The 26954-nt window shown below is 57.8% G+C and overlaps 2 protein-coding genes across 3 annotated transcripts in view; one reads left to right on the top strand and one right to left on the bottom strand.

Moving 5' to 3' along the window:
- The window catches only part of FAM83G (family with sequence similarity 83 member G), a 28880-nt gene extending 17745 nt beyond the window's left edge, over positions 1-11135 (bottom strand). Inside the window, exon 1 of one of the 2 annotated variants that reach the window (XM_052657150.1) lies at positions 10607-11135. In XM_052657150.1, the coding sequence (XP_052513110.1) occupies positions 10607-11113 (507 nt within the window). In that variant the 5' untranslated portion in view covers positions 11114-11135. Of the gene's footprint in view, positions 1-3562; positions 3725-10606 lie in introns of those variants that run through there. The other variant, XM_052657151.1, reaches the window with a different exon arrangement.
- The window catches only part of SLC5A10 (solute carrier family 5 member 10), a 56351-nt gene extending 29691 nt beyond the window's left edge, over positions 1-26660 (top strand). Inside the window, exons 11-16 of the mRNA XM_052657152.1 lie at positions 19953-20060; positions 22400-22550; positions 25735-25903; positions 26020-26235; positions 26380-26437; positions 26554-26660. Coding sequence (XP_052513112.1) covers positions 19953-20060; positions 22400-22550; positions 25735-25903; positions 26020-26235; positions 26380-26437; positions 26554-26660 — 809 coding nt within the window. The remainder of the gene's footprint in view (positions 1-19952; positions 20061-22399; positions 22551-25734; positions 25904-26019; positions 26236-26379; positions 26438-26553) is intronic.
- The last annotated feature ends 294 nt before the right edge of the window (positions 26661-26954 follow it).

The raw sequence follows: 26954 nt of genomic DNA, 5'->3' as shown, positions 1-26954 counted from the left end.
GGACGTGCCCTGGGCCCAGGCTGGGGGACATGGCCCAGCAGGACCCACCCTACATGCGCCTTCTCCGTGACACCCGGGCAGGTAGGTGCCCGGTCTAGGCCGCCTGCTGTCAGGCTGGGTTTGCTGGGGCCTGCCCCTCTCTCCCCAGTGGAGCCCCACGGGGTCTCAGGCATTGGGGTCAGTGCCAGGGGTCAAAGGAGGGCTTGTACAGGTGCCAGCAGAGCTGGAGAGGGGTCTTGGTGCTCGGGAGGGTGGGGTCTGAGGCTTGTCCGTGGGGGCCACCACCTTTCTCAGAGGCCTGGAGACCTGAGTGTCTGTCCCTAGGGTCAGAGACTCCAGATGAGAACTTGGGGCCCTGTGCCCCACCCGAAGCAAGTCCTGCCCGACAACTGCTACCTCGTCCAGTCCTCAGACATGCTGCAAGGAGCGGGTCATTGCCCCCGTTCTACAGACGAGGACACTGAGGCACAGAGCCACTCGTTCACTTGCCTAACGACCTGCTCAGGTAGCCTGGCAGGAAGAGAGATGGAGCTCTGGACCCCAGTCTGCTGTCCAGGATGGGTGAGCTGCAGCCTCTCTGGGTCTCAGTTTCCTCATCTGTGAAATGGGGACAATGGTGGGCATGATGCCCAAGGCTGTGCCTGCTGAGCAACCCCAAGTTCCTATGCCCGGTCTGGGTGTTCCACACAGCCTGTCCAGGCAGGCCGCAGCCTCTCGCTGTGTCCACAGGTTCTGAGAGGCAGCTCTGACCACTGCTGCCCCACCTCCCTTTGCGCCACCAGCTCAGGGCTCCTGCCTCGCAGGCTGACTCTCAGCCTGAGGCTTCTGGCACCCCCGCCGCTGCTCGTGAGACCCCACCCCTGTGACCACAGAACCCCTCTTGGGGCAGAGGTGCACTGTGGGCAGGGGAGGGCGGGGAAGAAGGGGCAGTGGTGAGGCGACCCGGGGTCTCCACGCTGCTGGAAGACCACGGCCCAGCCTCTGAGCATCTCTCCCCAGAGGCCCAGAAGCCACAGGGGCTCTGACTCCACCGACCCCTCCCTTCACACCCCAGGCCTTGCCTCAGCCGTGCCCACCGTCCTCCTGACCAGGCACCTTCCCCTCCTCCTCCACGCCGGTAACATCTTCCCATCCTTCAAACCCTGACTCAAAGGCTGCCATGAGCAGGCCCCACGTCTGTGTTTCTGGAGAAGCCATAGCAACCCACTGAGTGGCACGCCGTCTCACCAAGGCCTGAGCCGGAGCCCCAAGACTGCATGGGCAGTTTCCCTCTCTACTGGTCCTGCCTGCCCCCCACTCCAAAACCACAGAGATGCCTGCAGAAGCTTAAGGGGCCAGCAGGGGTCTCTCCTTTCAAAGTGCTCCCCAGAGGAAGGGGAGACAGTCACACCCACCTGCCCTGGAGCCCAGAGGTCACCAGAGACATGATGCACGGCAGGCAAGTCACCAGCATTCACTGGGCACTTTCACCACCTCGAAAAGCAAGAGGTGGGTCTGGATCTCTGGGTCTGTCACTAAGGCTCAGGTGGACACAGGATGGTAGCAGTGTGGGCTCTAGACTGTCCTCCCAGAGAGCTGTGTGACCTCAGGAAGGGCCTTAGTTTCCTCGTGGGGTGATGGTATCATGGCTATTGGCAGGTGAAGTGAACCAATGCAGGCACAGTGCCACTTGGGGTCCAGAAACTGTGCTCAGCAGACGGAACCAACCCCAGCCCTCCAGACCCACAGCACCCTCAGGTGGACAGGCTGGAGATCACTGCTCACCATTTCTGCTTCCTTTTCTGCCAACCGGAGGGCAACCCATTGGAACACTTGGGGCTTGCTGCAGACTGTCCTAAGAGTGGGCTCAGTGCCTTCAAGACCTGGGATTCCACTTCCAGCCACAAGGGAATATCAGAGCCTGCAATTACCCACCTGCCTTAGCAATAAACACCAGGCAGAAAAATCTGTGAAGCCGTGGCCAAGGGAGGAACCCTGGGCACAAGGGAGACAAATGAGGTCAGCTGCAGGACTGCCCCAGCCACCTCCAGGTCACAGCAGAGTCCAGGGGGCTCCCAGAGTTGAGGAGATGAAGTTTGCTCAGAGGCTGGAAACCAGGATTTTCAGGACAGAGGAGAGGAGAGGGCTGCACAGAGCAAATGCCACAGAGTTGCCTCTTGAGGATTCAACTGGAGACTGAGATGCACACACATGGGAGGAAACCACCAAGACTGGAACAGAACTACTGGAAAGAAGCGGCTGGAACTACGGCTGGTGATCACACAGGACCAGGAGTCACTTATGTCCCCCCAACAGAGTACAGGCTCTAAGGACCTGCAAGAGGGTCCCCAGAAGGATGCCACCTACATGATGGGCAAACACGCCCTGGACCCGAGGCCATGAGGTTTTTCTACAAAGGCCAGGTAGTTCTCTTTTCACCTTCATGCACTGGAGAAGGAAATGGCAGCCCAGTCCAGGGTTCTTGCCTGGAGAATCGCAGGGACGGTGGAGCCTGGTGGGCTGCCGTCTATTGGGTTGCACAGAGTTGGTCACACCTGAAGCGACTTAGCAGCAGCAGCAGCAGCAAATGTCTCAGGCTTTGCAAGACATGTGTTTCTGATACCCCCTTCAACTCCAAAAATAGACACAGACAACTCATAAACAAATGTATACATCTCCATTCCATTATTCACAAAATCAGGCTGTAAGCCAGATTTGTTCCATTGTTAGCCAACTCCTATAGTAGACTAAATCTGCTTTGCTGCTGCTAAGTCACTTCAGTCGTGTCCCACTCTGTGCGACCCCATACCTAATAAAGCTTAACAGCAAGCCTCAAAGTGTTACATTGTTTCCAAGAACTGTATCCCAAAACAAAGCTCCAAAATATTTGAAGGAAAAAAAAAAACAAAAACTCCCACAACATAAAATTTTCAAGTCGAGTATCCAATCAAAAATTACCAGGCATTCAAAGAAACAGGAAAACAATGAGCCTCAAGAGGAAAAAAAAAAATCGATCAAAGTGAACCCAAAATGAAGACAAATGTTAGAACTGGCAGACAAAGAAGTGTGAACAGTTATAACTTCATCCTATATGCTCAAAAAGTTACTTAGAGGCATAGAAGATTTTTTTAAACAAATACCAAATGGAAACTCAAGAGGTGAGTTTCAGCATTTAAGATGAAAAATACAGTGGATGGGACTAATAGAAAATTAGATACTATAGGAGAAAAGATTAGTGAGCCTGAACGCCTATCAGTAGAAATTATCCAAAATGACACACACAGAAAAGAAAAGAAAAAAAAAAAAAAAAACAAGACAGAACAACCAAGGCCAGAGTGTCGGTGAACTTGGACCAACTCCAAAGTCTAGAGTATGTGTAACTGGAGTTTCAGCAGGTGCTGAGGCAGAGGGTGGGGGAGGGAGGATAGAAAAACATTTGAAATAAAAGGCCATAACATTTCCACATTTGATGGAAACCACTGGGCTTCCCTGGTGGCTCAGACAGTAAAGAATCTACCCGTAATACAGGGACCTGGGTTCGATCCCTGGGTCAGGAGGATCCCCCGGAGAAAGGAATGGTTACCTGCTCTAGCTGTTCTTGCCTGGAGAATGCCATGGACAGAGGAGCCTGGTGGGCTACAGTCCGTGGGGTCGCAAAGAGCCAGACACCACTGACCAACCAACACTTCCACGAGACTTTTCATTTATTCCCAAGTCCAAGAAGTCCAATGAATTCCAAGCAGAGGACACATGAAGAAAACACACCACGGCACATCATAGTCACATCACTTAGCATCAGTGACAAGGAGAAAACCTTAAAAGCAGCCAGAAGGGAAAAGACCATCAGGCAGTGAGGAACAAAGCAGACATCTCAGAATCAACGCAGACCAGAGGACACGGGAGCAACTGAATGGAGAAACCATTAATCTGGAATTCCCTACCCAGTGAAAACAGCTCTTAAACCAAAGATGAAATAAGGACTTTTTCAGGGACACAAGTGCTGAATTTACTCTGGTCAACCTGCACTGCGGCTGTCACCAGCCCTACACGGGTGGAGGGGCTGAGGCCTGGCCCAGGGGAAGCCAAGGCTGCCCTCGCTCACTGGGGTGTGGAGCACCTGCCCCCAGCCCTGCTCCAGCAGGGTTGGGCAGACCCGGCCGCTGTGCCTCAGTTTCCCACGATGCGACATGGTGCCTCTCCCCTCCACACCCTGATGCTGAAAGGACCTGCAAGGCCTGGGGAAGAGGCCTCCTGGGAGCCCCAGCCTCCCAGGCAAATGGGGAGGAAGTCTGTATACAGGGTGACAATGCCAGCTCAAGCCAGGGCCAGCTTGCTGATGCTCGTACCGCTGTCTCTTCCTGGTAGGGGAGAGGGTGGGGGGTGCTGTCACCGTCCCAGGGTTACACAGTTGGCTGGTGACAGAGGCCTCCTGCTCCTGGCTCCTCTCCCAGAAGGGATCCTGCGTCCATTCTAGCTGCGACTCCACCCGCCACCTCCCAGAGCCCACCCTGGGTCCTAGAACAAAGCCCTGGCAATCAGCACTGCCCAGAGTCACTGCCTGGGCCGCCCAGCTCTGCTACACTTCACAGTGTGTGTGGGGGCTGGGGGGTCGGGGAGGGGAGGCTATGGCGCAGCGCTTCCCTCCTCAGTCAGGGGGAGTGGACTGGAAGACCTGCGGTCCCTCCCCTCTGACAGTCATCAGCTCTGGCACCTTCCTTCTGCACAATTAAGACAGAAGCCTCATTAAGGCCAATTAAAGGAGTTTCAGGCCACCCAAGCGCCAAATGGCTGCAGTGGGCCAGGGTCAGGAGGCACATGCAGGTCCCACCCAGCCCAGTGGCGTGGGCCCTGCCCTGAGTCTGATAGACATCGGCCACAGCTCAGGAATGCTGCAGAGACCAGAGGCCGCAGAGCGTGGGGTCAGGTGACCAGGGCTGTGCCCGGTGGACGGGACAAGAGGACAAGCCCCTCCCTCTTCCTGCCACCCCCAGGGGCCTCCAGCTTCCAGGTGCGGGATCCAGACTGAGGCCCACACAAGCCAAGAGTTTTCAAACTGGAAAATCTCAAGTTCATCAATCTGAAACACGTAAGAGCTCAGCTTCTCCAGGATCTAGGAGCAACAGATACGGTGGGGTCATGGAGTGTCCTAAACCCCCAGCTTAGGGGGCCTGGAAAGGACTTGCCCCGGGTCACAGAGCCAGCCCCGCAGGGCAAGGCTCCTGAGCCACTGGAGGCCCGTGTCCTCTCTGCTGTGTTCCATGGACCCTGCTTGAACCCCTCCAGGATGGGGGTTGGGGGGCTCACCACTTCTCAAGCCAGACCACCCTCAGGGAGAGGCCATCAGGATGACAGGGCCGAGGGAAGAGACCTGGCATTTACTGAATTCGTGCCAGACACCATGCTTTTCCCTTGCAAATCTCACAGCCCCTTTGGGGCAAGTGCTAGCATCAGATGGCGCTGAGCAGGAAGGGATGGAGGATCAGAGAGGTGGAGTGGTTACCTTGGGCAGTATGGCCTGACAGCAGAGCTGGGCTCAAGCACGGGCCCCCTGAAACCGAAGACTGTCTTCCCACGGCCCCATGGGGCGTTTAATCTGGGGGATCACTCGGACCTCACAAAGGAGGCTGGTGCAGCCCACCAGCCAGGGCCTGCCAGGATAAAGGAGGTGTGGCCCCAGTAGGGGGCAGTCCAGCCCCCGCACTGAGCATTCTCATGCATATCACTGCCTTATTAAGACCAGTGCCTAATCCCCATCTTACAAACAAAGAACCTAAGGCCCAAGGTCATTCAGCAAGGGGGCCTCTGAGAGGCCTGGCCCGGCCCACCTCTGAGGGCGCAGGGGAAGGACCCTTGGCTGCAGGGCGAGCCTGCTGGACCCCCAAGACCAGAAGCTCAGTGCAAGCCTGCCACTCAAAGCCCTGGTGTGGTGGACTTCCCTGGTGGTTCAGTGGCTGAGATTCGGCCCTCCCAGTACAGGGTGCCTGGGCTCAATCCCTGGTCAGGGAACTGGATCCCCACATGCCACGTGCCCCAACTAAGAGTTCACACGCCACAGCTAGAAAAACAAAGACCCTGGTGGAGCTTCAGCAGGCTCTGGCCCCTCTGGACCTCGGCTGTCATCACCTGTGACCTGGGAGTGATGACAGGCCCTGGCTCCCAGGGTCGTGGAGGGAGGGCAGGGTCAGCTGGTATGGGGCAACCTGCCCGGGCGCTCTGGAGCCTGGCGTGCACCCAGCCCAGTGGTGCCAGCCCTCCTTCCTGGCAGAGTTGCTCCTCACTCTCCTCAACCTCAATTAAGACACAAATGCTGCTGGGTAGGAACCTTTGAAGAAGACAGGAGCCAGCACCTGGGATTATATTATCAGATGATTCCCCACCTGGGGCTCTGGACTGGGAAGTGCTCCCCAGACCCACTGCGTGAGGATGGGTGGTGCTGCCCCTGGAAGCAGCTAACTGGGCCACCCCAAGGCCTCTCACAGTGTCAGGGCTGTGAGGGTATCGCCTTGTTTGGGGACAGCGAGAGTCCCTTCCTGGTCCTCAGGGGCCTTGGCTTCCTGTCACTTTGTGCTCACCAGGCCTTGGGGCAGTCAGACTTCTGCTCCTGCAGGAACCCAGAGTCTAGGAGACTCATGAAAATACTTTTACTGCCCTGAGTCAAGCTGAGGGCCCGCAGTGAGGCTCCACGGCTCTCATGAGGGGCAGGGCTCAGAAAGAACAGCCAAGACACTGCTCCTCCAGGGAAAGGGGGCTTAGAGCCCCCAGAGCTAGGTCCTAGGAAGGCTCCTCCAGGGTTGGCTGGGTGACAGGTCATTTGCCCTCTGCGAGCCCCTCGTCTGCACAGAGGGGACCACACCTATGCTGTGGAGCTGGGAGGATCCAGGCAGGCAAAGTGCCCACTCAGCACCTGGGGTACAGCTGGCATTTAATAAATGCCTCATTAAGCTCTTTTATTCTCCTGGAGCCAAGCTGTGAGCTAGGATGGCAGCGTGGGAAGGCAGGGGCCAGACAGAAAAGACGTGGGGTCACTCGGGCACCATGGAACCTAGTTCCAATCCCTTCTTGCTGTGTGGCCCCAAGCAAGAAACAACATTTCTGGGTCTGGCCCCGGCCTGGCAGGCACGAGATCTGGTTTCGGGTCTTGGCTTCACCCCTTACTCTCCTTTGTGCCCCCCACCGATTCCTCACCCACACATGATCCAGCCCTGCCCTCGGGGCCCCAGATGAAGAAGTCCTGTGGGGGGGGGGGGGGGCGGGGCATCCCTGAATGAACAACCTGCTAGAGCATCTCCCCTTCTGCCGGCCAAGGCGAGCCCTCCACAGCCCCAGCCCGCCCCAGCCCGGCCTCACCCCTTTCGCACAGGCTGCATCCGCCCAGGCGTGATGCTACAGGCCCGGCTTCTGGTATGCAGTTAGAACCCCATGGCAGGTTTTTCCCCAGATAAATCCCTGGCTCCCAGGGGCTGGGAGAAGGGCAGGCAGATGACCCTCCATCTCTGGGCCTGTTCAGGGCCACCTGCCAGTGGAGTCAGACCCTGGACCCACTAGTCTTTGTACCAGAGGAAGGTCAGAGCGGGAGAAATCCTTAAAAGGCCCCAGTGCCTTGCCCATTTCACAGATGGCTTGACCGGGGCTTGTGCCGGGTCACAGGTGGTGGAGAAAGAGCCGGGACCTGACCAAGTACTTGTGGCTCCTGGGCTGTGGCCCATTAGTTCCACGCTCATCTCCTGGGAAAAGGGGAGAACTTAGTGTTGGCCCTGATGGGAACAGGGCCACTCCCGGCGAGACGGGCTGAGTGTGTGCTGTGTCACTTCCCTGCCCCGGGGTCGGCCCGCTGTGCTGACGACAGTCTGGGCTGAGGAGGCAGTGGGCTGGGCTGTCCTGACTCAGCGCCACCAGCCCCAGCCCAGGGGCCCAGGTGGGCAGGGGGCCAGCATTTTGGCCAGGCAGCTGGACCGCGGTGTCTCCATCCCAGGTGGGGAGAGGGGGCGTTCTCCCCGCACTGGTGCTGGGGGCAAGAGGAGGATTCGGGGGTGAGGGAAAGAGAGGTGATTCATGGGGAGAGAGAAGGCGGGTCAGGCTCCTGGCGGCCAGGCGGGCGGCCCAGGCAAAGCGCCCCGTCAGCACCCGTCAGCACCTGCCAGCGTCACGGCCCCGCCCTGCAAGCCAGGAGGCGGCAGAGCAGGGAAATGCGAGGGTCCCAGGCAGCTTGGATGAGCGGCCCCTCCCTGCTCTGCCCCTCACTGTGTCCTTCCAAGGCCTGGGCAGGACAGGCAGGGGACCTGTCTAGAGTCTGAGGACAACACCAGTCTGGTCCGTTCCCCACCTCTCCACCCAAGAGCTAGCCAGGTGACCTTGGCAGGGACTAACCTGCTGGGCCTCAGTGACTGCATCTGGAAAATGGAGCAGATAACACTACACAAGACTATAAAGTGTCTGGTACCCAGTAAACAGCAGCCCTGGTTATCAGGGCCACCCCTCCACCTTCCACACACTATGTTGGCCGTGGGTCCTGGGGTGGATGTGGCAGGGAAGACATGGGCTGGAAAGCAGGAGCAAGGCTCCCCATCAGGTGTGAACAAACCCCCCGTCCTCTATGTCTCGGTGTCCCTGGCCAAAAGAGGAGGCCCTTAGCCTCTGAGGCCCCTCCTGTTGAGGCCAGGGCTCACTGCCATGCTGTATGAGCATGGTCAGTGAGCCCCTACCCTGGGAGGGATGAAAGCAGGGCCAAGGCCCAGCTGTTGGGGGCTGCAGGACAGCACCGACTGGGACCACACAGACCAGGGTGCAGGCCTGGGTGGGACTTTCTCCTGGCTCTGTCCCTTTACACAGGTGATGCTGATAAGCTTGGAGGGCTTTGTGGGGAGCAGACAAAGTTACAGGGGGCATGGGGCTGCATGGGATGGCTGGGTCTCAGCCCCGGACACAGAGACAAGAGAGGAGGGAGGAGGCCCTGGTGCTCAGCCTGGCCCCAGGCTCCCCTGTCTGGACCTGGCCATCTGTCTTTCCATCTTGGGGTGATAAGACTTTTCAGCTGTTTCTGAGCAGTCTGGGCTCTGGGATCCACCTCTTCCCTACTTCTACTGGGGAGGAGAGGCGCCCCAGCACGGCAGGTCAAGCCCCCTCTACCAGGGTCTCAATTTCTCCATTTTTAAAAAGGGGGTGGAGGCTGGGTAATGTGATCCAACAGGCACTCCTAGGGGACTGGGATCCTCGACCTCAAGCCTGGCACCCATGCCAGCAGCACCCCCCTCCGCCAGAGCAGGTTATTCAGTCTGAAAACTGATGGTCCTCCACCCCACCTCTTCCTCACTCTGACACCCGACTCCATCCTCACGGCTTTCATCCCCGCCACCTCCATTTCACAGAGCAGAAACCCAAAGCCCCAAAGCTGCCTGGGATCAGGCCGAGAGCCAGGCTCCCCAAGACAGGCTATCCGACCCTGCCAGCCCCGTCGGGAAACAGGGACTCCACCTTTCCAGAAACTTAAGCCATGGCCATCTTGTCAGTGCCTGACCCACTTCTGGTCTCTTTGCCCAAAAGCTCCCCTGGGCCCTGTCAGCCAGGATGATTCCCCAAGGCCACTGTCTAGGTTTTGAGTGGGCCCAGAATAGTGAAGGGGTTCAACTCAGCTAGAAATACCTTGCCCTGCCGGGCCAAGGCCAGAACAGGCACTGCTGATCACTCACTCCTCTCTACTGAGTCCAGAGCTGGCTTTTGAATCCTCAACCCTGCTTGTGAGGCAGGCTTTATCAGTCATCTCAGAATGTGCCTTGAAACCCATGGAAGCAAGAGAAGGCCCCGCTTATGGTCACAGCTATCCAGCAAGGGCTTGGCTGGCTGCCAGTGGAGAAATCCCTTCTCAGAAGGTATGTCAGTGTGTCAGCTGAATAGATATCCACAGCGGGACAAGGCACAGCTCGGCAGGGGTCGCTCCGAGGGAGGTCCAGACAATGCCTGAGGTCCCTTCAATCCAGGTTGACAACCCTCACTGGGACCTGCTGTGCTTCCACCCCCAGGAACACACCATCACCAGTCCCCACCTCCCACCCTGGGAAGGTTCTGCCACTGCAAAGCTTGCAAAGAGGCTCAGAGAGGGAGAGCTACCTGCTCTCAGCCACCCAGCACAGCAAGGGAAAAGGCACAGTTGAACTTGGATCGCCAGGCCAGCCTCAGGCTACTTCTCAGTCTCCATGCCTACCCCAGGCCCCAGACTGTCTCCACCATCCATAGAAGCAACACCAGAGCACTCGGGAGCACCTGTGCGCAGGAACCTCCTGCTTCTCAGAGCCATCCCGGCGGACAGTGAGGGAAGCCCTGTGATCCTTCCTGCCCCACCCAAGCACCTTCTTCTGGGGAACCTCCTCGCCAAGTCTGAGGAAGTCAGAAACACCCCCCAACGATGCACAAAGATCCTTTGAGCCAGAGCAGCCTGCTGTCAGCGGCCAGGGGATCCAGATGCCCGCTCTGCAGCGAAACCGAGGATACCGGCGAAGGCAGCAGGGAGGCGGCCCAACAGGCAGCCGAAAGCCCGGGCTGGGCTGAGTGCGCGCGTGTGGGCGCCTGAGACACCGGGACAGGTCAGGCCTGCCAGGCTGCGACTCTTGGGGACTCTGGCCGGCCGACTCACCTTCTGGGCCTGGCTGATCATCTTGCGCACCACCTCCTTAATGTGGGCCTGCCCGTCGATGGGGGGCTGCATGTAGACGCTGGCCCGAGTCACGCCCCGGTAGGCGATGGTGTCGGGCCAGCCCAGGTCCAGCTGTGGGATGGAGCGGTCCGACTTCTGGGGCCAGTATTCCAGCGAGGGCAGCGGTTCGGCCTCGGTGGGGGTGCCCTCGGCCGCGCTGGCCGCCTCACCATCCTCCGGCCCGCGCGGCTGCGCGCCGGCGCGAGGGTCCTCGGAGCCGGGGTCGTACACCTCAATGGTCTCCAGGATGCGCCGCAGCTCCAGCTCCGAGAGGAAGTCGCGGATGTTCTCGCGCTTCAGCACCTCGTAGAAGGCGTCGCGGCCGCTGGCCGCCAGCGCCTCCAGCGCCAGCCGCTGCTCCTCGCTGTAAAAGAACTCGGGCTTGGCTTCGCTGGAGCGCCAGTTGACGTGGCTGTCGTCCAGGCACTGCACCTGCGAGAAGGCCATGGCGGCCGCGCGCTCCGCAGCTCCGGGCCGTCTCCGGCTGGGCGCTGAGCGCTCTGGGGCCTCGGGCCGCCGCCGCTCCTCTGCCCCGGGACCTGCGGGAGGGGCGGGCCGGCAGGGTCGGGTCAGAGTGCAGGCGGGGCCGGGGAGGGGCGGCCGCGCGGAGGAGGGGCCGGCGGGGGGCGGGGGCGCACGCCTCCCGCCCGGGTGCCGGTACCTGCTGGGGGCGGGGGCGGGAGCCCGCCTCCCGGGGGATTTTTGGAGTTGCCAAGGTCCTGGCGACTTCTGGGGGGAACTAGGGGCGGCGAGGGACTCCCCAGAAGTTCCCAAGAAGGAGGGCGAAGTCTGCTCTCCGACGACCTCTGGCCCTGCTCGGCGGCGCCCCGCATCGCCAGGGCTTCCGGGGTGGGAAGGGGCCCCCAAAGCTCCCAGCGCCGCGATCGGCAACCCTTGGGGTCTGCGCGCAGTAGGTTCAGGGCGGCGCGTAAGCGGGCGGGTCTCCCGGGGGCCTAGGGTCGGGGGTCGGGGGCACGGGCGGAGGTTCGCTTACCGGGCGCACGGGCGGCGCGGGCGCTGGCGGCGGTGACTAAGTGCGGCCCCGCCCATCCCGCTGCCGCCACCTGCGGTCACGTGCGGCCGGGGGCGGGGCCGGAAACATTCACCCCACCCCCGACAGACAGATGTCTGGCGGGTGTGCGAGTGTCTTCTCCGCCGCCACCGGCCCCAGATGGCGGAATTCTGAACCGCTCAGGGACCAAAATCCAAGCGCTTCTGGGCCATTGCGGCCCAGAGAGGGACAGTGTTCTCCTGAGGACACACAGCAAGGCGATAGCCTTGACACGCCCCCACACTGCTGGTAATCCTGGTCCAACCCAACTGTGTCCAGTTTTCCAGGTGGGACAGAAAGCATGCACAGATGCTCACCCGCTGTGGAAGGAGAGTTGGGGTGCTGAGCTGGGAGCCTCTGAGGCAGGAGCCGGGCCGCTCTGACCCAGCCTCAGGGGCCCTCCCACAGCCTGGCGTGGACAGGGCAGGCACCCAGTTGTAGGTCCCAGCCCCGGCTCCCTGCTGAGAACAACACCCCCCAACCCCCAGGAGTGGTCCTGCATGATGAACCGCGCCAAGGCCCTGGGGCGAGGAGGGCCCGAGAGGGCAGCTGTGGGCTGGGGTCAGGCCCAGCTTTCTGCCCTGCGTCCCTGGGGCTTGGGACCCTGGTGACGGGGGTGCGTGGGGACCACATCTGAAAGCAGGCTGCCAGGGTGGGGACAGCAAAGCCCATTAAACCTTGCCAACCACAACCCCCACCCGTCGCGTGCCACAGCCAGTCAGCCAGGCATCTGGCCCAGCCTTCCCACCCCCTCCCAGCCATGCACCGGCTGCTTGTGCTCCTCTGGGCTTGGGGCGCTGAGAACACTGCTCTGTGATGCAGAGGGTTGGCTGTTGACATCTCTAGGCCTGGGCCCTAGAAAACCGGCCTCAGGACCCTCTCCACCCGCCCCCACCCCGTCTGCCTGTCAGGCCATCTGCCCTGGGCCCCTCAGCAGTGGTGCTGCCTCCCGGCCCAGTGTCTCTGTGCTCCCATCACTGGGTCCTGCCCTCTGCCCTGGCCCGGGGGCTTCACACTGTGTCTGAACACGGTGCCCCTTCAGATGCCCCCAGCACCTCCCAGGTAGGTGCACACACACCTGCCTCCCCACCCTCACCCCACACAGTCAGACTGGGAGGGAGGTGCCCCTGGGGTGAGCACGGCTCTGGGAGCCCTGAAGCCTAGCTAATGGCCTCTGCAGCTGGGGACCCAGACAAGACTGTCTCTGGGCCTCGGCATCTCCTTTTGCTCTTCCCCTGCTCGGAGGCCCTGGGCTCATGAAGGGAGTCCTGGCTCTCAGGGCTGAAGGGCCTCCAGCCCTCCAGTTACCTGACCATAATTTTAGAATCACAGGAAGCTGTTGAAAAGCCAACAGAGAGCTTGCAGACACTCTTCACCCAGTCTCCCCCAGTGGTGCCATCTTGTATAACCACAGTGCAATAACCACAGCCAGAGAGCTGGTTCAGATTTCACCAGCTGACATGTGCTTGTTTATGTGCATGTGTGTACAACCTCATCACACGCGTAGGTTTGTGTAACCACTGTCACAATCTAGACAGAGAACTGTCCCCCTGCAGTCAAATATCTCCACCCTAACTCTGGCCACCACTGGTCTATTCTCTGGTGATTCGTTCGGGTCAACGTATATCAGTAGCTCATTCCTTTCTGTTGCTGACTGGTACTCCATGGTATTCTAGTCTTTATTTCTATGGGTTTGGCATTCTTAGCCTCCACATATAACGGATATCATATGGTATTTATCTTTCTTTGGCTTATTTCACTCAGCGTAAAACCCTTGAGATCCATGCACATTGTTACAAATGGCAGGATGTCTTTCCTTCTCATAACTGAATAATATTTTCTTTTCCAATGTTTATTTTATTTATCTGATTGCACTTGGCCTTGGCTGCAGCACATGGGATCTAGTTCCCTGACCAGGGATGGAACCCCCACACCCCACATTTCCACATTGGAAATGTGGAGTCTTAGCTACTGGACCACCAGGGAAGTCACTGAATGATATTTTCATATATATCTATATGAGCATCACATCTTCTTTATTCATTCATCGAAAGTATTGTTCAGTTCAGTCCCTCAGTTGTATCCAACTCTTTGCGACCCCATGAACTGCAGCACACCAGGACACCCTGTCTATCACCAACTCCCGGAGTCCACCCAAACCCATTTCCATTGAGTCGGTGATGCCATCCAACCACCTTATCCTCTGTCGTCCCCTTCTCCTCCTGCCCTCAATCTTTCCCAGCATCAGGGTCTTTTCCAATGAGTCAGCTCTTCGCATCATGTGGCCAAAGTATTGGAGTTTCAGCTTCAACATCAGTCCTTCCAATGAGCACTCAGGAATGATCTCCTTTAGGATGGACTGGTTGGATCTCCTTGGAGTCCAAGGGACTCTCAAGAGTCTTCTCCAACACCACAGTTCAAAAGCATTAATTCTTCAGCGCTCAACTTTCCTTATAGTCCAACTCTCATGTATCTTAGCTATTGTGAACAATGCTGCAGTCAGCAGGAGTGCAAATGTCTCTTCAAGGTGGTGATTTCATTTCCTTAAAATATGTACCTAGCTGTGGGACTACTGAGTCATATAGTAGTTCCGTTTATAATTTTTTAAGGACTGTCCATGCTGTTTCCATAGTGGCTGTACCAATTTACATTCCCACCAACAGTGTACAAGTGTTTCCTTTTCTTCACATCCTGGCCAGCTCTTGTTATCTCTCATGTTTTTATAATAGCCCTTCTTGCAGGTGTGAGGTGATAGCTTATTGTGGTTTTGATTTGCATTCCCCTGATGATGAGTGATGTTGTACAGGTACTTTACACGTACCTGTTGGCCATTTTTTCCTTTGGGAAATGGTCTGTTTAGTTCCTCTGCCCATCTTTAAAGCAGATTTTGGGGGTTTGTTTGTGGGTTTTAGTCTTAGATACTGAGTTGCATGAATTCTTTACATATTTTGGATATTAGCTCCTTATCGAATATACAATTTGCAAATATTTTCTCCCATTCTTCAAGATACCTTTTCATTTTGTTGATTGTGTCCTTTGATGTGCAAAAGTTTTTCAGTTTGATGTAGTCCCAGTTGTTTTACTTGTTTGTTTTTGCTTTTCACTTTTTTTTGCCTTTGCTTTTGGTGTCAAATCCAAAAAGTCGTGGCCAAGACTGATGTCAAAGAGCTACCACCTATGTTTTCTTCTAGGAGTTTTATGGTACCTGGTCTTCATTCAAATCTTTAAGGCACTTTAAATTGATTTCTGCATGTGGTGTGAAACAGGAGTCCAGTTTCATTCTTTTGCATGTCACTGTCCAGTTTTCCCAACACTATTTATTGCAAAAACTATCCTTTCCCCATTGTATATCCTTGACTCCTTTGTCGTAAATCAATTGACCATGTATGTGAGAAGATCTGCCTGCAGGTCTGGAGACCTGGGTTCGATCCCCGAGTCAAGAAAATTCCCTGGAGAAGGGAATGACTACCCACTCCAGTATTCTTGCTTAGAGGATTACATGGACAGAGGAGCCTGGTGGGCTGCAGTCCATGATGTCACAGAGTTGGACATGACTGAGTGACTAGCAGCTTCACTTTTGCTTTGCTTCTGGGCTCTCTCTTCTGTTCCGTGGAGCTGTGTGTCTGTTTGGTGCCAGTACCACACTGTTTTGATTACTACAGCTTTATGATTTGGTTTGAAATCAGGGCCTGTGATGCCTCCAGCTTTGTTTTTCTTAAAAATTCCATTGGCTACTCAGAATCTTTTATTGGTTCCATCCAAATATTTTAGGATGGTTTTTAATATCTCTGTGAAAAAATATCATTGGAATTTTGATAGGGATTGAAGTGAATCTATGGATCACTGTAGGTAGTATGGATAGTTTAACACTATTAATTCTTCTCATCTGTGAGCATGGAATATCTTTTCATTTTTTGGTGTGTCTTCTTCAGTTTTTTTCAGTGTCTTATAGTTTTCAGTGTACAGATCTTTCATCTCCTTGGTTATATTTATTCCTGCTACTGCTGCTGCTGAGTCGCTTCAGTTGTGTCCGACTCTGTGCGACCGCATAGACGGCAGCCCACTAGGCTCCTCTGTCCCTGGGATTCTCCAGGCAAGAGTACTGGAGTGGGTTGCCATTGCCTTCTGTGAAATTTATTCCTAGGTATCTTATTTTTTTATGCTATTGTAAATTTTTTATGTATTGTAAACAGCGTATTTACAATACATAAATGGATAGCAATTTTTTATATGTTGTAAATAGCATTTAAAAAGAATAAGATTGTTTTCTGAATTTCTCTTTCTGACAGTTCACTCCTAGCATACAGAAACAACTGATTCTGAGTGTGGATCTTGTTTCCTGTGACTTCATTGAATTTGTTTCTGCAGCTTTTCTTTTCATCCTTTTCACTGATGATGTTTTATACAAGCAAAAGCTTTAGTTTTTTTTGTTTGTTTGTTTTTCTTCTTTTTGGTTTTGTTTGTTTGTTTGTTTGTTTGGGGTTTTTTGGTCACACTGTGCAGTTTGTGGAATTTAGTTCCCCCACCAGGGATTGAACCCAGGCCCTCAGCAGTGAGGGCTCAGAGTCTTAATCATTGGACCTCTAGGGAAATCCCCAGAGCTTTAGTTTTGATGAACTCTATTTTGTCAATTTTTCATTTTATGGATTATGCTTTTGATGTTAAGTCTAAAAACTCTTCATTTTGCCCTAAGTTCTGATGATATTCTCCTATGTTTTTTTCATTGAAGTTTGATACTTTGCACTTAAATCTGTGGTCTAGTTTGAGTTAATATTTGTGTGAAGTGTGAAGTTTAGGTTGAGTCATTGGCTGTGGATGTCCCCAGAAGGGCTTTACCAAGGAGGAAACAGCCCGAGAACAGTTTCCCAGGACCACACAGTACGGGAGGCTTCCCAGGTGGTTCAGTGTTAAAGAACCTACCTGCCAATGCAAGAGATGTGAGAGACACGGGTTTGATCCCTGGGTCAGGAAGATTCCCTGGAGGAGGGCATGGCAGCCCACTTCAGTATTCTTGCCTAGATAATTGCATGGAGAGAAAAGTCTGGTAGGCTACAGTCCATGGGATCACAAAGAGTTGGACACGACTGAATCGACTGAGCAGGCACACAGTATGGGTTTGGGAGAACTGGACCCAAACGCAGGTCTGTGTGCTTTTCTTTTCTCCCACTTCCTCTTGCAACATCAGTGTCTAGACTGGCTCCCAGGGATGAGCCAGGCTGGCCTGGGAGTAGGGAGCACCCTGTTTACTCCCTGGGGTGGTGTGTCAAGTGACCAGCTTAGAAGAGAGTCATTCAGTCAGTCAACAAACACAGCCACAACCTGCCACGCGTGGGCTTATGCTGTGCACGCCTGGGGCCCAGGCTCCCCAAGGGGCTCCTGTGATATCGTCTCTGGAGAGGCAGGAAGGCGCCCTTGGAGGGTGATGCCTTAGAGATGAGAGGAGTCAGGAGGGGCTCCCTGGATTTCAGAAGGGTGTTCCAGGGAGAAGGAACAGCAGACACAGAGGCCTGGAGTTGTGGGTGAGATTTTGGTGGTAGTTAGGGTGGCCACGTGAGCAAGAGGCTGTAGTGCCCAGCTAGAGCCCCTGTGTGGGTCGTTCCTGTGGGGGATGGGGGCCACAGGAGGCTGTGAGCCGGAAGGAGTGTGGGCGGACTGATGGGCTTAGAAGCTCCCACAGGGCGTGGGTTACAGGGGCTAGGTGGTACAGCCCCCCTGGTCCCCAAGCCCAGTGACTGGACTTGGCACTGGCTGAAGGGAGGGAGGACATGGAGGGCAGAGAGGGAGGCAGCCCTCAGGCTTCCAGCGTGGGCCCCTGCTGGGTGGGGGTACTGATGTCAAGGTGGAGCCAGTGGGCACACCCTGGCAGGCCTGCAGAGTCCAGCACCAGACAAGGCCAAAGCCTCTCACCGAGGCCCCTGGCCCTGCCTTCGGCCTGGGGCTGCTCAGTCCTGAGTTGGCACAAATGGGGGCTGGTGTTTAAGTGGCGACGACACCTCTGCTGCTGTCACAAAAGAGGGGAGGTTCTTTCCTGATGCTCAGCACAAACCCTGAGGTGCCCAGAGGCAGGGCCCCATCCCGGGAGCCTGCAATGGGCTGCGACAGGCTGAATAAACCTGGGCAGAATCTCCTGACTCGGGCTTTTCAAGCCATTATGTGGCTGTGACTCTTCACCCGTCCCTCCGGGAGGGCTGAGTCCTCCAGGTGCCGGAGCCAGCCAGTCCAAGCCCAGAACCTGTTGGGAGGGGCCAGTCACCTGTCCTCACCTGGACCCAGAGTCCCTCCAGGGGACCCCGGGCTGTATCCTGGGTCTGACTATGTGTCCTAGGCAAGTTATGCCCTTTTTGGTCCTGAGTTCTCACATCTGTACAGTGGTGGGCAAGGCAGCTGGATCAAACAGTACCTGAACTCCCCCCGGGGCTTCATGGGCTCCTTTCTCCCTTTCCTCCTGGCCTTCTGTGCCTTTCCCCTTTCTCCAACCATTCACTTATTTACTCACTCATTCATTCACAGATGTTCACAGAGTAGCTTCTCTGGGCCCAGCCCTGGATTGGGTGATACCTGGGAGCGGAGGTGATTCAAAGCCAGTGTCCGCCCTTGGGGAGCTCCCAGTCTGGTGGAGGAGATGAAATATGCAAACAAATAATTGTGATTCAACCCTGGGCTTTAGGAGGCCTTGGGAGGAAGCTGCTCTGCCTGGGAGGGGTTGGGGGGAAGTTATGGAAAGCCTCTGAGAGCAAGTCCTTTGCAGCAGGCGTGAAGCAGGAGGCAAACAAGGGTAGGGACAGAGTAGGAGCAGTGGGAGGAGGCAGTCCAGCCGCGTCTGCCCAGGCACAAAGGCGTCAGGGTGCTGGGTGTGTGTGAGAAAATACAAGCAGGTCAGGGTGGCCGGCACCGGTGCTGGGAGGACAGGACCTGGGCCCAGCTGTCCAGGGCCCAGCTGTCCAGGGCCTCAAATGTTGACTGTCTGAACGTGGAAAGGAATTTTTTTCCAGGAAGCCATGGGCTCCAGGGTTGGGGAGAGGGCCCCTGAGAAGGAAGTGACAAGAGCAAAGCCATAGCTTTGAAAGGATGAGGCTGCAGAGGGTGGAAGAGGGCCAGTGAGAAGACAGCAGCTGGTGGAGGGAGTCCAGTGGAGGGGGCGGGTGACGGGAGGAGCCCCCATGGGCTGGAGGCTGGTGGACTGGCAGTGGGGGCATCCTACAGATGTCCTAGGAGCCTGGCGCTCAGGAGAGGCTGGGCTGGAGACTGGCTGAGGATCGTGGGGGTGGAGTGATGCTACTCCCACTGGCTCAAGGGAGGAGACCCAAGACCCTCCGCGGTGGGTTGGGCATCTAAGGAGGGATCTTAACCCAGGAGTGCTCGGTCCATGAGGAAGGCTCGGTGACAGAAACGTCGATGCTACACGTGGAAACATTCTGACCCCAAACAGACCCCTGTGCCGAGCGGCTGCACACCCGTTCCCTGTTCTCTCTGAGCACAGCCGTTCTCTCTGCCTTCCTCTGCCCCCCTCCCTGCCCCTGCCACCACTGAAAAGCCAGGGGTCAGGGCCGATGGTGCTGGGAGGGAGGCAGAGACTTCAGATTCAGTCTGGATCTGGGTCGAGGCCCTGGACGTCCACTCAGAGGGCATGCAGTGGGCGCTATCTCCGCCACGGGGAGTGTCTGCAGCGAAACCTGGGTTCCATCCTTACGGCCCAGATGGAGGAGGTGACTTTTGAGCACCCCCTGGGAAGGCCTGGGAGAGGGAGGTTGGGTCAGGGGGAGGCTGGGACGCCGTGAGAGGAGGGTGCAGAAGACCGGCCTGGAGGAGCCTGGCATCTGGAGAGTCTTGTTGGGGGGGGACTCCATTCTTGTTTGAAGAGTCCTCTGGAAGCTGCTGGAGACAGTCTGAGGGGAGGGCCTTCACCTGCTCTTCTGGGGAGAAAGGCTGGGGGCAGGAGGTAGGGGGAGGGAGATAGCAGACGGTAGCCCTGGCCCCACGTGGGGACAGAGAGCCAGCATCGTGGATATGGACAGGCTTGTGGTAATGGACAGGAAGGCAGGGAGAGAAGGTGTCCAGGGACAGAATAGTGTCTCAAGACCGGCCCCCTCCTTGTCTGTCACCCTGGCCAGGAAACTGAGGCCCAGGGCTGAGCAGCAGCTGATGGCAGGTGGTAACAGAGCAGGTCCAGCCAGGCTCCTTGCCCACCCCAGGGTGGGGGGCAGGCCGAGGACACTGAGGATCCTTCTCCTGCAGATGACGTGGGCTGTGTGGTGCCGGCCGAGTGCCTGCGGGCCTGCGGGGCCGAGATCGGCTGCTCCAACATCGCCTACCCCAAGCTGGTCATGGAGCTGATGCCCACAGGTGAGGCCCTGGCTGGGTCTGACAAGGGGCCCTGGGGGTGGTGGAGGCCACTCTGGATCCAGCGTGATGCTGTGTGACACCTGCGTGGGATGTTCCGCTCCTGGGGGAAGAGAGGAAAGGAATCAGAAAGCACGTAGGGCACCCACCATGCACCAAGCACCATGCCCAGTGGGTCGCACAGGACTGACCTGCACCTGCTTCTCAGGAATCCTGGTGCTCTAATCATCATACCCTCTTTTTCTTTTTTTAAATTTTTTGCAACCCTGCAAGGCATACGGGATCTTAATTCCTCAACTAGGGATAGAACCTGCACCCCCTGCGGTAGAAGCACTTCCAGGGAAGTTCCTTATCATCCTGGCTTTACAGATGGGGAAACTAGGACCTAAGGTGCCCTGGACGGCCAGGGAAGTCCCTTATCATCCCAGCTTTACAGATGCAGAAACTGGGACCCAAGGTGCCCTGACCAAGGTCAGGTGACAAGCGAGCTGCAAAGCTGGAGTCTGAACTCAGGGCTGGGGGATCCTCTTAGCCTGTGCCGACCCTGCCCCCAAGAAAGGCTGCCACGCTGTCATCTTCCAGGCCTGCTGGGTGTCAGGCCCACTCACAAACGACCTCTCCTATATGTTATGAGGCAGAGTTCTTAGCTGTGTTTACAGATGTGGAAACTGAGACACAGATGAAGGTGACCCGTCCCGGGCTTGTAGCTTGTGGCTAAGACACAGAGCTCAGTCTCTCTGGCCCCCAAGTCCGCTGTTGACTCTGCTGGGACCCGAGGCGCCCAGCCCTGCCTTGAGCCTACAGCTTCTGTCTCCCTGAGACCCTGCAGACCAGAGAACATGGGTGTGTTTTGGCCGTTTCCATATTCCCGGCCAGTGTGATACAGGGTGTGAAAGCAGAGCACGGTGAGGGGTGTGGTCCCGCTGAAGCAAACGGAGGAGACGGCTGTCCTCTGCTGGCTTCACCTCCAGATTCTCAGCGTCCCACTGTGGGAGCTCGGACCCCGCCCTGCTCCTCGCTCCCTCCCTCCCTCCCAGACCAGGCCTGGGTTCTGCCGCTTGCTGGCAGAGATATTTGGGGCAAGCCTCTTCCCTGCTCACAGCTTGGTGTCCTTGTTTGCAAATTGGGGATAATGATGCCTACTCACCCTTCAGAGTGGTTGTGGGATTAAGCACAGCACAGGGAAACTGACTGGCACAGGGGTTGGCTGCCCTGCGGGCTCGCACCTTGGGGCGTCGTCTGCCTCTACTCTTCTGAGGAGCTCACCACAATCCCTAGAGATCCAACTCCAAGGTCTTGAGCTCCCCACGTGAGAAATGGGAGGAGAATAAACCCCAGGGTAATCCACCTCCCTGAGCAGGAGAAGGAGGTTGGAGAAATGTTTGGGGGGAAACCATGATTTAACTCACCTTGCTTTGGGCCCCATCTCAGCCAGTCTAGTGAGCAGAGAGGACTATGAGATTCCTGGAAGTCACACAGCAGGTCAGACGCAGAACCAGGGCCAGGCAAGCAGTGGCATCTCCAAGGCTGAGCCCTCGGATGAGGTGGCGTTTCCTGGGGTCAGGGAGGGGTGTATAGGTGTTGTGGGAGTGGAGGACAGACAGGGAATCTGCAGAGGTGGAGGAGGTGCTTAGATGCTTGAAGAAAAAGCACAGGAAACTTTGGAGACAGACTTATGGCAAAGCCCAGAGAGGGAGCCAACCAACCCAAAGTCACACAGCACTGAGTCCTCTGTACCCTCAGCCCCTTTCGAGCCTACAGCCCCAGGAGGCCTTGCACAGCAGGGCTTTGCCCACCTTGATGCGGGCCCTTCATTCATTTTCAAGGGCTTTTATCCCCCAGTTTGGCAGCCTTATCTCCTCTCCCCTGGAGCCAACAAGATAGGGGCCCTCAGCCTGCCTGGCAGCCATGCACAAGAAGTAGCAGAAACCCCAGGCCCTGGGCCCCTGCGCCCTGCACAGGGTGTAGGCTCCAGGCTGAGGGTCCCTTGTCACTCCCCCACTACACCTGGGTTTTGCCTCTGGCCTGCTGTGCCTCCCTGGGCAACTCTCTTCCCCTCTCTGAGCTTCCACCTCCTCACCCATCAGATGAAGTCTGGGTGTGGAAGCACTCTGTCAGCTGCAAGCTCTGTAGAAAGAAGAGGCTGAGAACAGACACGTTGCCTGCAGCTGCAGGGGCCCACTGTCAGCCCCAGCCTCCCAAGTCAGGGTCTTCCTCCCACCACCTTCAATACCCTCACCCCCACCCTTCTGGGCCTCTGCCCGCGGGCACTTGGAGGGGCCTCATCGGCAGGGCCTGGGAGCAGCCCAGGGAGGTCACAGTGGCCTGTACCCCTCCCCCAGGTCTGCGGGGGCTGATGGTCGCTGTGATGATGGCTGCGCTCATGTCCTCGCTGACCTCCATCTTCAACAGCAGCAGCACCCTCTTCACCATGGACATCTGGAGGCGGCTGCGGCCCCGTGCGGGCGAGCGGGAGCTGCTGCTGGTGGGACGGTATGGGGGAGGAGAGGGGAGGAGGGCTTCCCCAGCACACCCTCAGCCCGGGAGGAACCCCCAGAGGTGGGCATTGAGGGATGAACAAGAGTTTGCTGGTTGGAGATAGAATGATGCCAGGAAGGAGAGGAGAGGCCAGAACATCCTGCCCCCACCTTCCATATCCGGCCCCCGGCCATGCCCATGCTGGGTAGCTCTCTTATTCCAGTCAGGACCTCTGAGGGAGTCTACTGGGAATGCCCCCTTCCCCAACATCCAGATATGTCTTCCCTGGGCCTGAGCCCCTAGTCCCCTGTTGTATCCCAGTTGTTGCAGAGATGCCGGGAGCCAGTACTTGGGAGTGGCCACACCCAGGCTGTAGCTGTCCCTCTGGCCCCACCGAGCTTCTGCCCACATCCTCTGAGCCCTGCTTGTCCCATCCTTATCCCTCCTTGACTCATCTAATCTTTCTAGAATCTGCTCAAGTGCCCCTCCTCCTGGCAGCCCACCTGATACCCCCGGGAAAGGACTGAGTCCCCTCCCCTGGAAGGCCCCTGTAGGAACTAGAGCCCAGTGGCTCCCATAGATCAGGCAGGCCTTGTAGGTCCCGCTGGTGTTCTGATACCCCTCCTGTGGGTGTAGCTGTGTCTGGCCTGGCCCTCCATCCCCAAGCTCGGCTAAGTCCCCAGGAGCTCCCGGGCTGAGACTCTGTGATTGGTGAAGGGGACCTGGTGCCCTCTCAGGGATCCTGCCCCCACCTATCTCCCTCTGAGCCATGTGACCCCCACTTTGTCCGCCCCGGGGACCCTGCTCTCTGGTACTGGGCTTGACCCAGCAGGGCCCCCTCCGGCTGAGAGCATGTGGCACCCATCCTCAGGGTGGGGTCCCCTGAGCTCCAGGCAGCTGTCCCGTGACGCAGCACAGCCGCCTGTGTTGGGACACGCCAGCTGGCAGGTGTGGGCTCCCGCGTGGCCTGCGCCTCCTCCAGGGCAGGGAGCCCCTCCCTCCACTCCCAGGGTCGGCACCTGGGCCACCTTTCCCAGCCAGGTGACTCCCTGAGCCCCTCCTGCTCCAGCCTCCCGGATGCTGGGACTGGGCCTTCTCCTACCGCCCAGGGTGTGCCTCCCCCACCCGGGCTGGACACTGCAGCCCCAGGGGCCCTTTGGTGGCTCCACGGCCCCTGCCTGCTGTTTCCTGGCCAAAGTCCTGAGCTGGTCTCCCCTCCATGCAGCCCACCCCCCCCACAGCACCCTTGGCCCACCTTCACGCCCATTGACTCAGGCAAGCCCACCCTGGGCCCTGTCAGCCTGCCTGTGGATGCACAGCTGTGTGATGTGGGCCTGGCTGCTCACCCTCTCTAGGCCCCAGGGCTCAGTCCTACCATCTGCCCTCTTGAAGCACCAGCACGCCCCCAATACCTCCAGCCTGCTTCCTGCCTAAAACAGCACCACTCAAGCTGTGTTTGCCCCATGAGGGCTCTGGGTCTCTGGAACCCCAGTCCAAGAAGAGACAGGACACAGGGCAGGGCAGCAGGAGTCCCCCGGGAGCCTGGCATTGCCTCAGGTGGGGGGCTGGAGGAGCCACCACAGGTCTCGGAATGTGATCACTTCATGACCGGCGTCCCGAGCCTCGCTCCCTCATCCTCCCTGCACCTACCCCTGCTATTCAGTCTGCTAGTGCCGGGCCTCCCTGGGACCCAGAGAGGTCTCAGAGACACCTGGCCTTGTGGGGCTCCCCTCAGTGACCGCAGCTGCAGCCCAGGGACAGTGGAGAGGGCCTGCCCACCTGAGAGCAGAATGCGGTGTGCGGCAGGGGACAGGAAGACTTCCTGGAGGAGGAGGGCCTCGAGCTGGGCTTTGGAGGATGAGGAGGTTTTGCTGGGGGAGGAGCTGATTACGGCATTCCAGGCAGAAGGAACAGCCTCTGGGTTTGGGGTCCCTCTGGCAGCCTGGTAGGGGCTGAGTCAGAGGAGCAAACCCCAGAGGCTGGTGAGGGCCAGGGCCACACTTTAGGCCGGCTGCAGAGGCCCAGCCTGTGAGAGATGCTGAGTCTGGTGTTGGACGCAGGGCCTGTGCAAGGAGGGTGGGGTGCAGCCTGCCCGTGCCTTTGAAGAGGGCAGCGACCGCCGCCTGCCAGGCGGAGGGTTAATTAGCCCTAATCAAGGGGGCGGCTCCTTCCTCCACCCTCTCCCTCAGGCCGGGAAGGGGAGGACCCACCCAGGTGCACACATGGCCTCTTGCTGTCCTTTCTGGGGTCCCAGAGGGTCCCACCCGTCACCCACCTTGGGGGTGAGGGACATCCAGGTGACCCAGGATACAGGCAAGGGGCCCTTAGGCAGAGAAGAGCATATGGACACCTCGCCCCAGTTCTGTCCCCCAATGCCACCAGGCCCCCTCTTCCTGGAAGCCCCCCTGGATTGGTGCTTCCTCTGGGCTCCTTTGGCCTAGCCCTGAGCACACGATGACAGAACACCCCACTCCAGGTGCAGCACAGAAACCAGGCCCGCTCCTCACCGAGACCCAGCCCTAACACCCTGTCCTTCTCTTGGGCAGGCTCCTCATGAGTGCTTCATGGAAGAATGAGTGAAACACGTCCCTGCTGGGGGAGGGAGGGGCAGAGGTGGCTCACACCAGCCAGAGGCAGGCAGGAGCTGAGAGGAGGTGTCCACACAGGGGGACAAGGGGAGGGGCTCCAAACCTCTGCTGTGTGTGCAGAGGGTGAGGTGTGCCACCAGAGGTCCCGACTCCTTCAAAGGCCCGCCAGGGTTTGAGGAACCACCAGCGGGTCAGTCTGGCCTGGATGTGAGGGCAACAGGTCATTCGCAAGTGTGTATTGAGCGCCTACTGTGTGCCGGGAGGTGCAGCAGGGAACTAAAGGATGAGGCTGCTGGCACCAGGAGTGGGGAGATGGCAGCAAACCTAGAGAGGCGGGGCCAGGCCTTGAAGATGGACAGGAGACCAGGGGGAGACAGCAGGGATGACTGGGAGCACGCAGGCTGAGTCAGGGGCGGTTCCTGCAGGCAGCAGGGAGCCATGGAAAGTCTGGAGAGGGCAAGGCCAGCCGCATCCCTGGAGGAGAGGACAGGGGCCGGGGAGGAGGCTGGAGCTCTGGCAGCAGGCGACAGATGGATAGCCAGCCTCAGTGACCCAGGGGAGGTGGGGAGCGGTGGGAGTCTTGAGGATGGCCCGCCCCCTGCCACCTGCAGGCTGGTCATCGTGGTGCTCGTCGGCGTGAGTGTGGCTTGGATCCCCGTCCTGCAGGGCTCCAACGGCGGGCAGCTCTTCATCTACATGCAGTCGGTGACCAGCTCGCTGGCCCCACCGGTGACCGCAGTCTTTGTCCTGGGCATCTTCTGGCGGCGGGCCAATGAGCAGGTGGGATGTGGGGAGAGTGGGAGGCTTCAGGGCTCATCTCCCCTGGTGCCTGGGTACCGAGTGGGGGAGGCCTGGCCTTCCTCCCGAGGCCCCAGCAGCCCTGCCTTCTCCTCTAGGGAGCCTTCTGGGGCCTGATGGCAGGGCTGGCAGTGGGTGCCACAAGGCTGGTGCTGGAGTTCTTGCACCCAGCCCCGCCCTGCAGCCACCCTGACACGCGGCCCCCCATCCTCCATGGCGTCCACTACTTGCACTTTGCCGTGGCCCTCTTCCTGCTCAGCGGGGCTGTGGTGGTAGCTGGGAGCCTGCTGACACCACACCCCGAGGGCGTCCAGGTGAGCCTGCCCTCACCCCTGGCCTCTGACCCTCTCTGACTCAGGAATCTTCTAGGTCTTGACCTATAACCCCATCTAACCCTGGTCCCTGCCCTCTTTCCGTCACTGACCCCTGTCTGGGCTCACCCCTGCCCTTCTCTCTAGATCCAGAGCCTGACCTGGTGGACTCTGGCTCAGGACCAGCCCTCGGGAGTGAAAACAGGTGTGTATGTGTGACCCTAGGCCCCCCTCTTGCTCCCACCTGTGTCAGGGCGGCAGGCAAGGGCACTGGGTGGGACCCTGTGGCCCTCATCTGCCCGTTCCTCCCACCACCCCCAGGTGATGGCCGAGCATCCCAGAGACACGCCTTCTGGGCTCGCGTCTGTGGTGTCAACGCCATCCTCCTCATGTGCGTCAACATCTTCTTCTACGCCTACTTCGCCTGACGCTGCCCTCAGAGCACCCCTTTTCCCATCAAGAACACCGAGGGCCAGAGGAGGGCAGCGCGCCTTGGGCCACAGGGCAGGCCAGTGCCCAGTGAATGGACAAGCCAGCCAAGTAGGAGCCCTGAAAAATTAGGAAGGAAATGGGAAAAAAAGAATGTCTGATACTTTAAAAATAGTAGTTGTAATTGGAAAGAAAATGAGATTTCTCATGGACATCCTTGTATTCTTTTACTGTATTTATTTTGAGTTCACGGGCCCAGGTCATGAGCAGCGAATTCACCAGAGCTCAGGCCT

The sequence above is a fragment of the Budorcas taxicolor genome, chromosome 19, assembly GCF_023091745.1.
Source record: "Budorcas taxicolor isolate Tak-1 chromosome 19, Takin1.1, whole genome shotgun sequence".
Lineage (NCBI taxonomy): Eukaryota > Metazoa > Chordata > Mammalia > Artiodactyla > Bovidae > Budorcas > Budorcas taxicolor.
The sequence above is the reverse complement of the archived record's forward strand: the minus strand, read 5'-3'. Positions and strand labels throughout refer to the sequence as shown.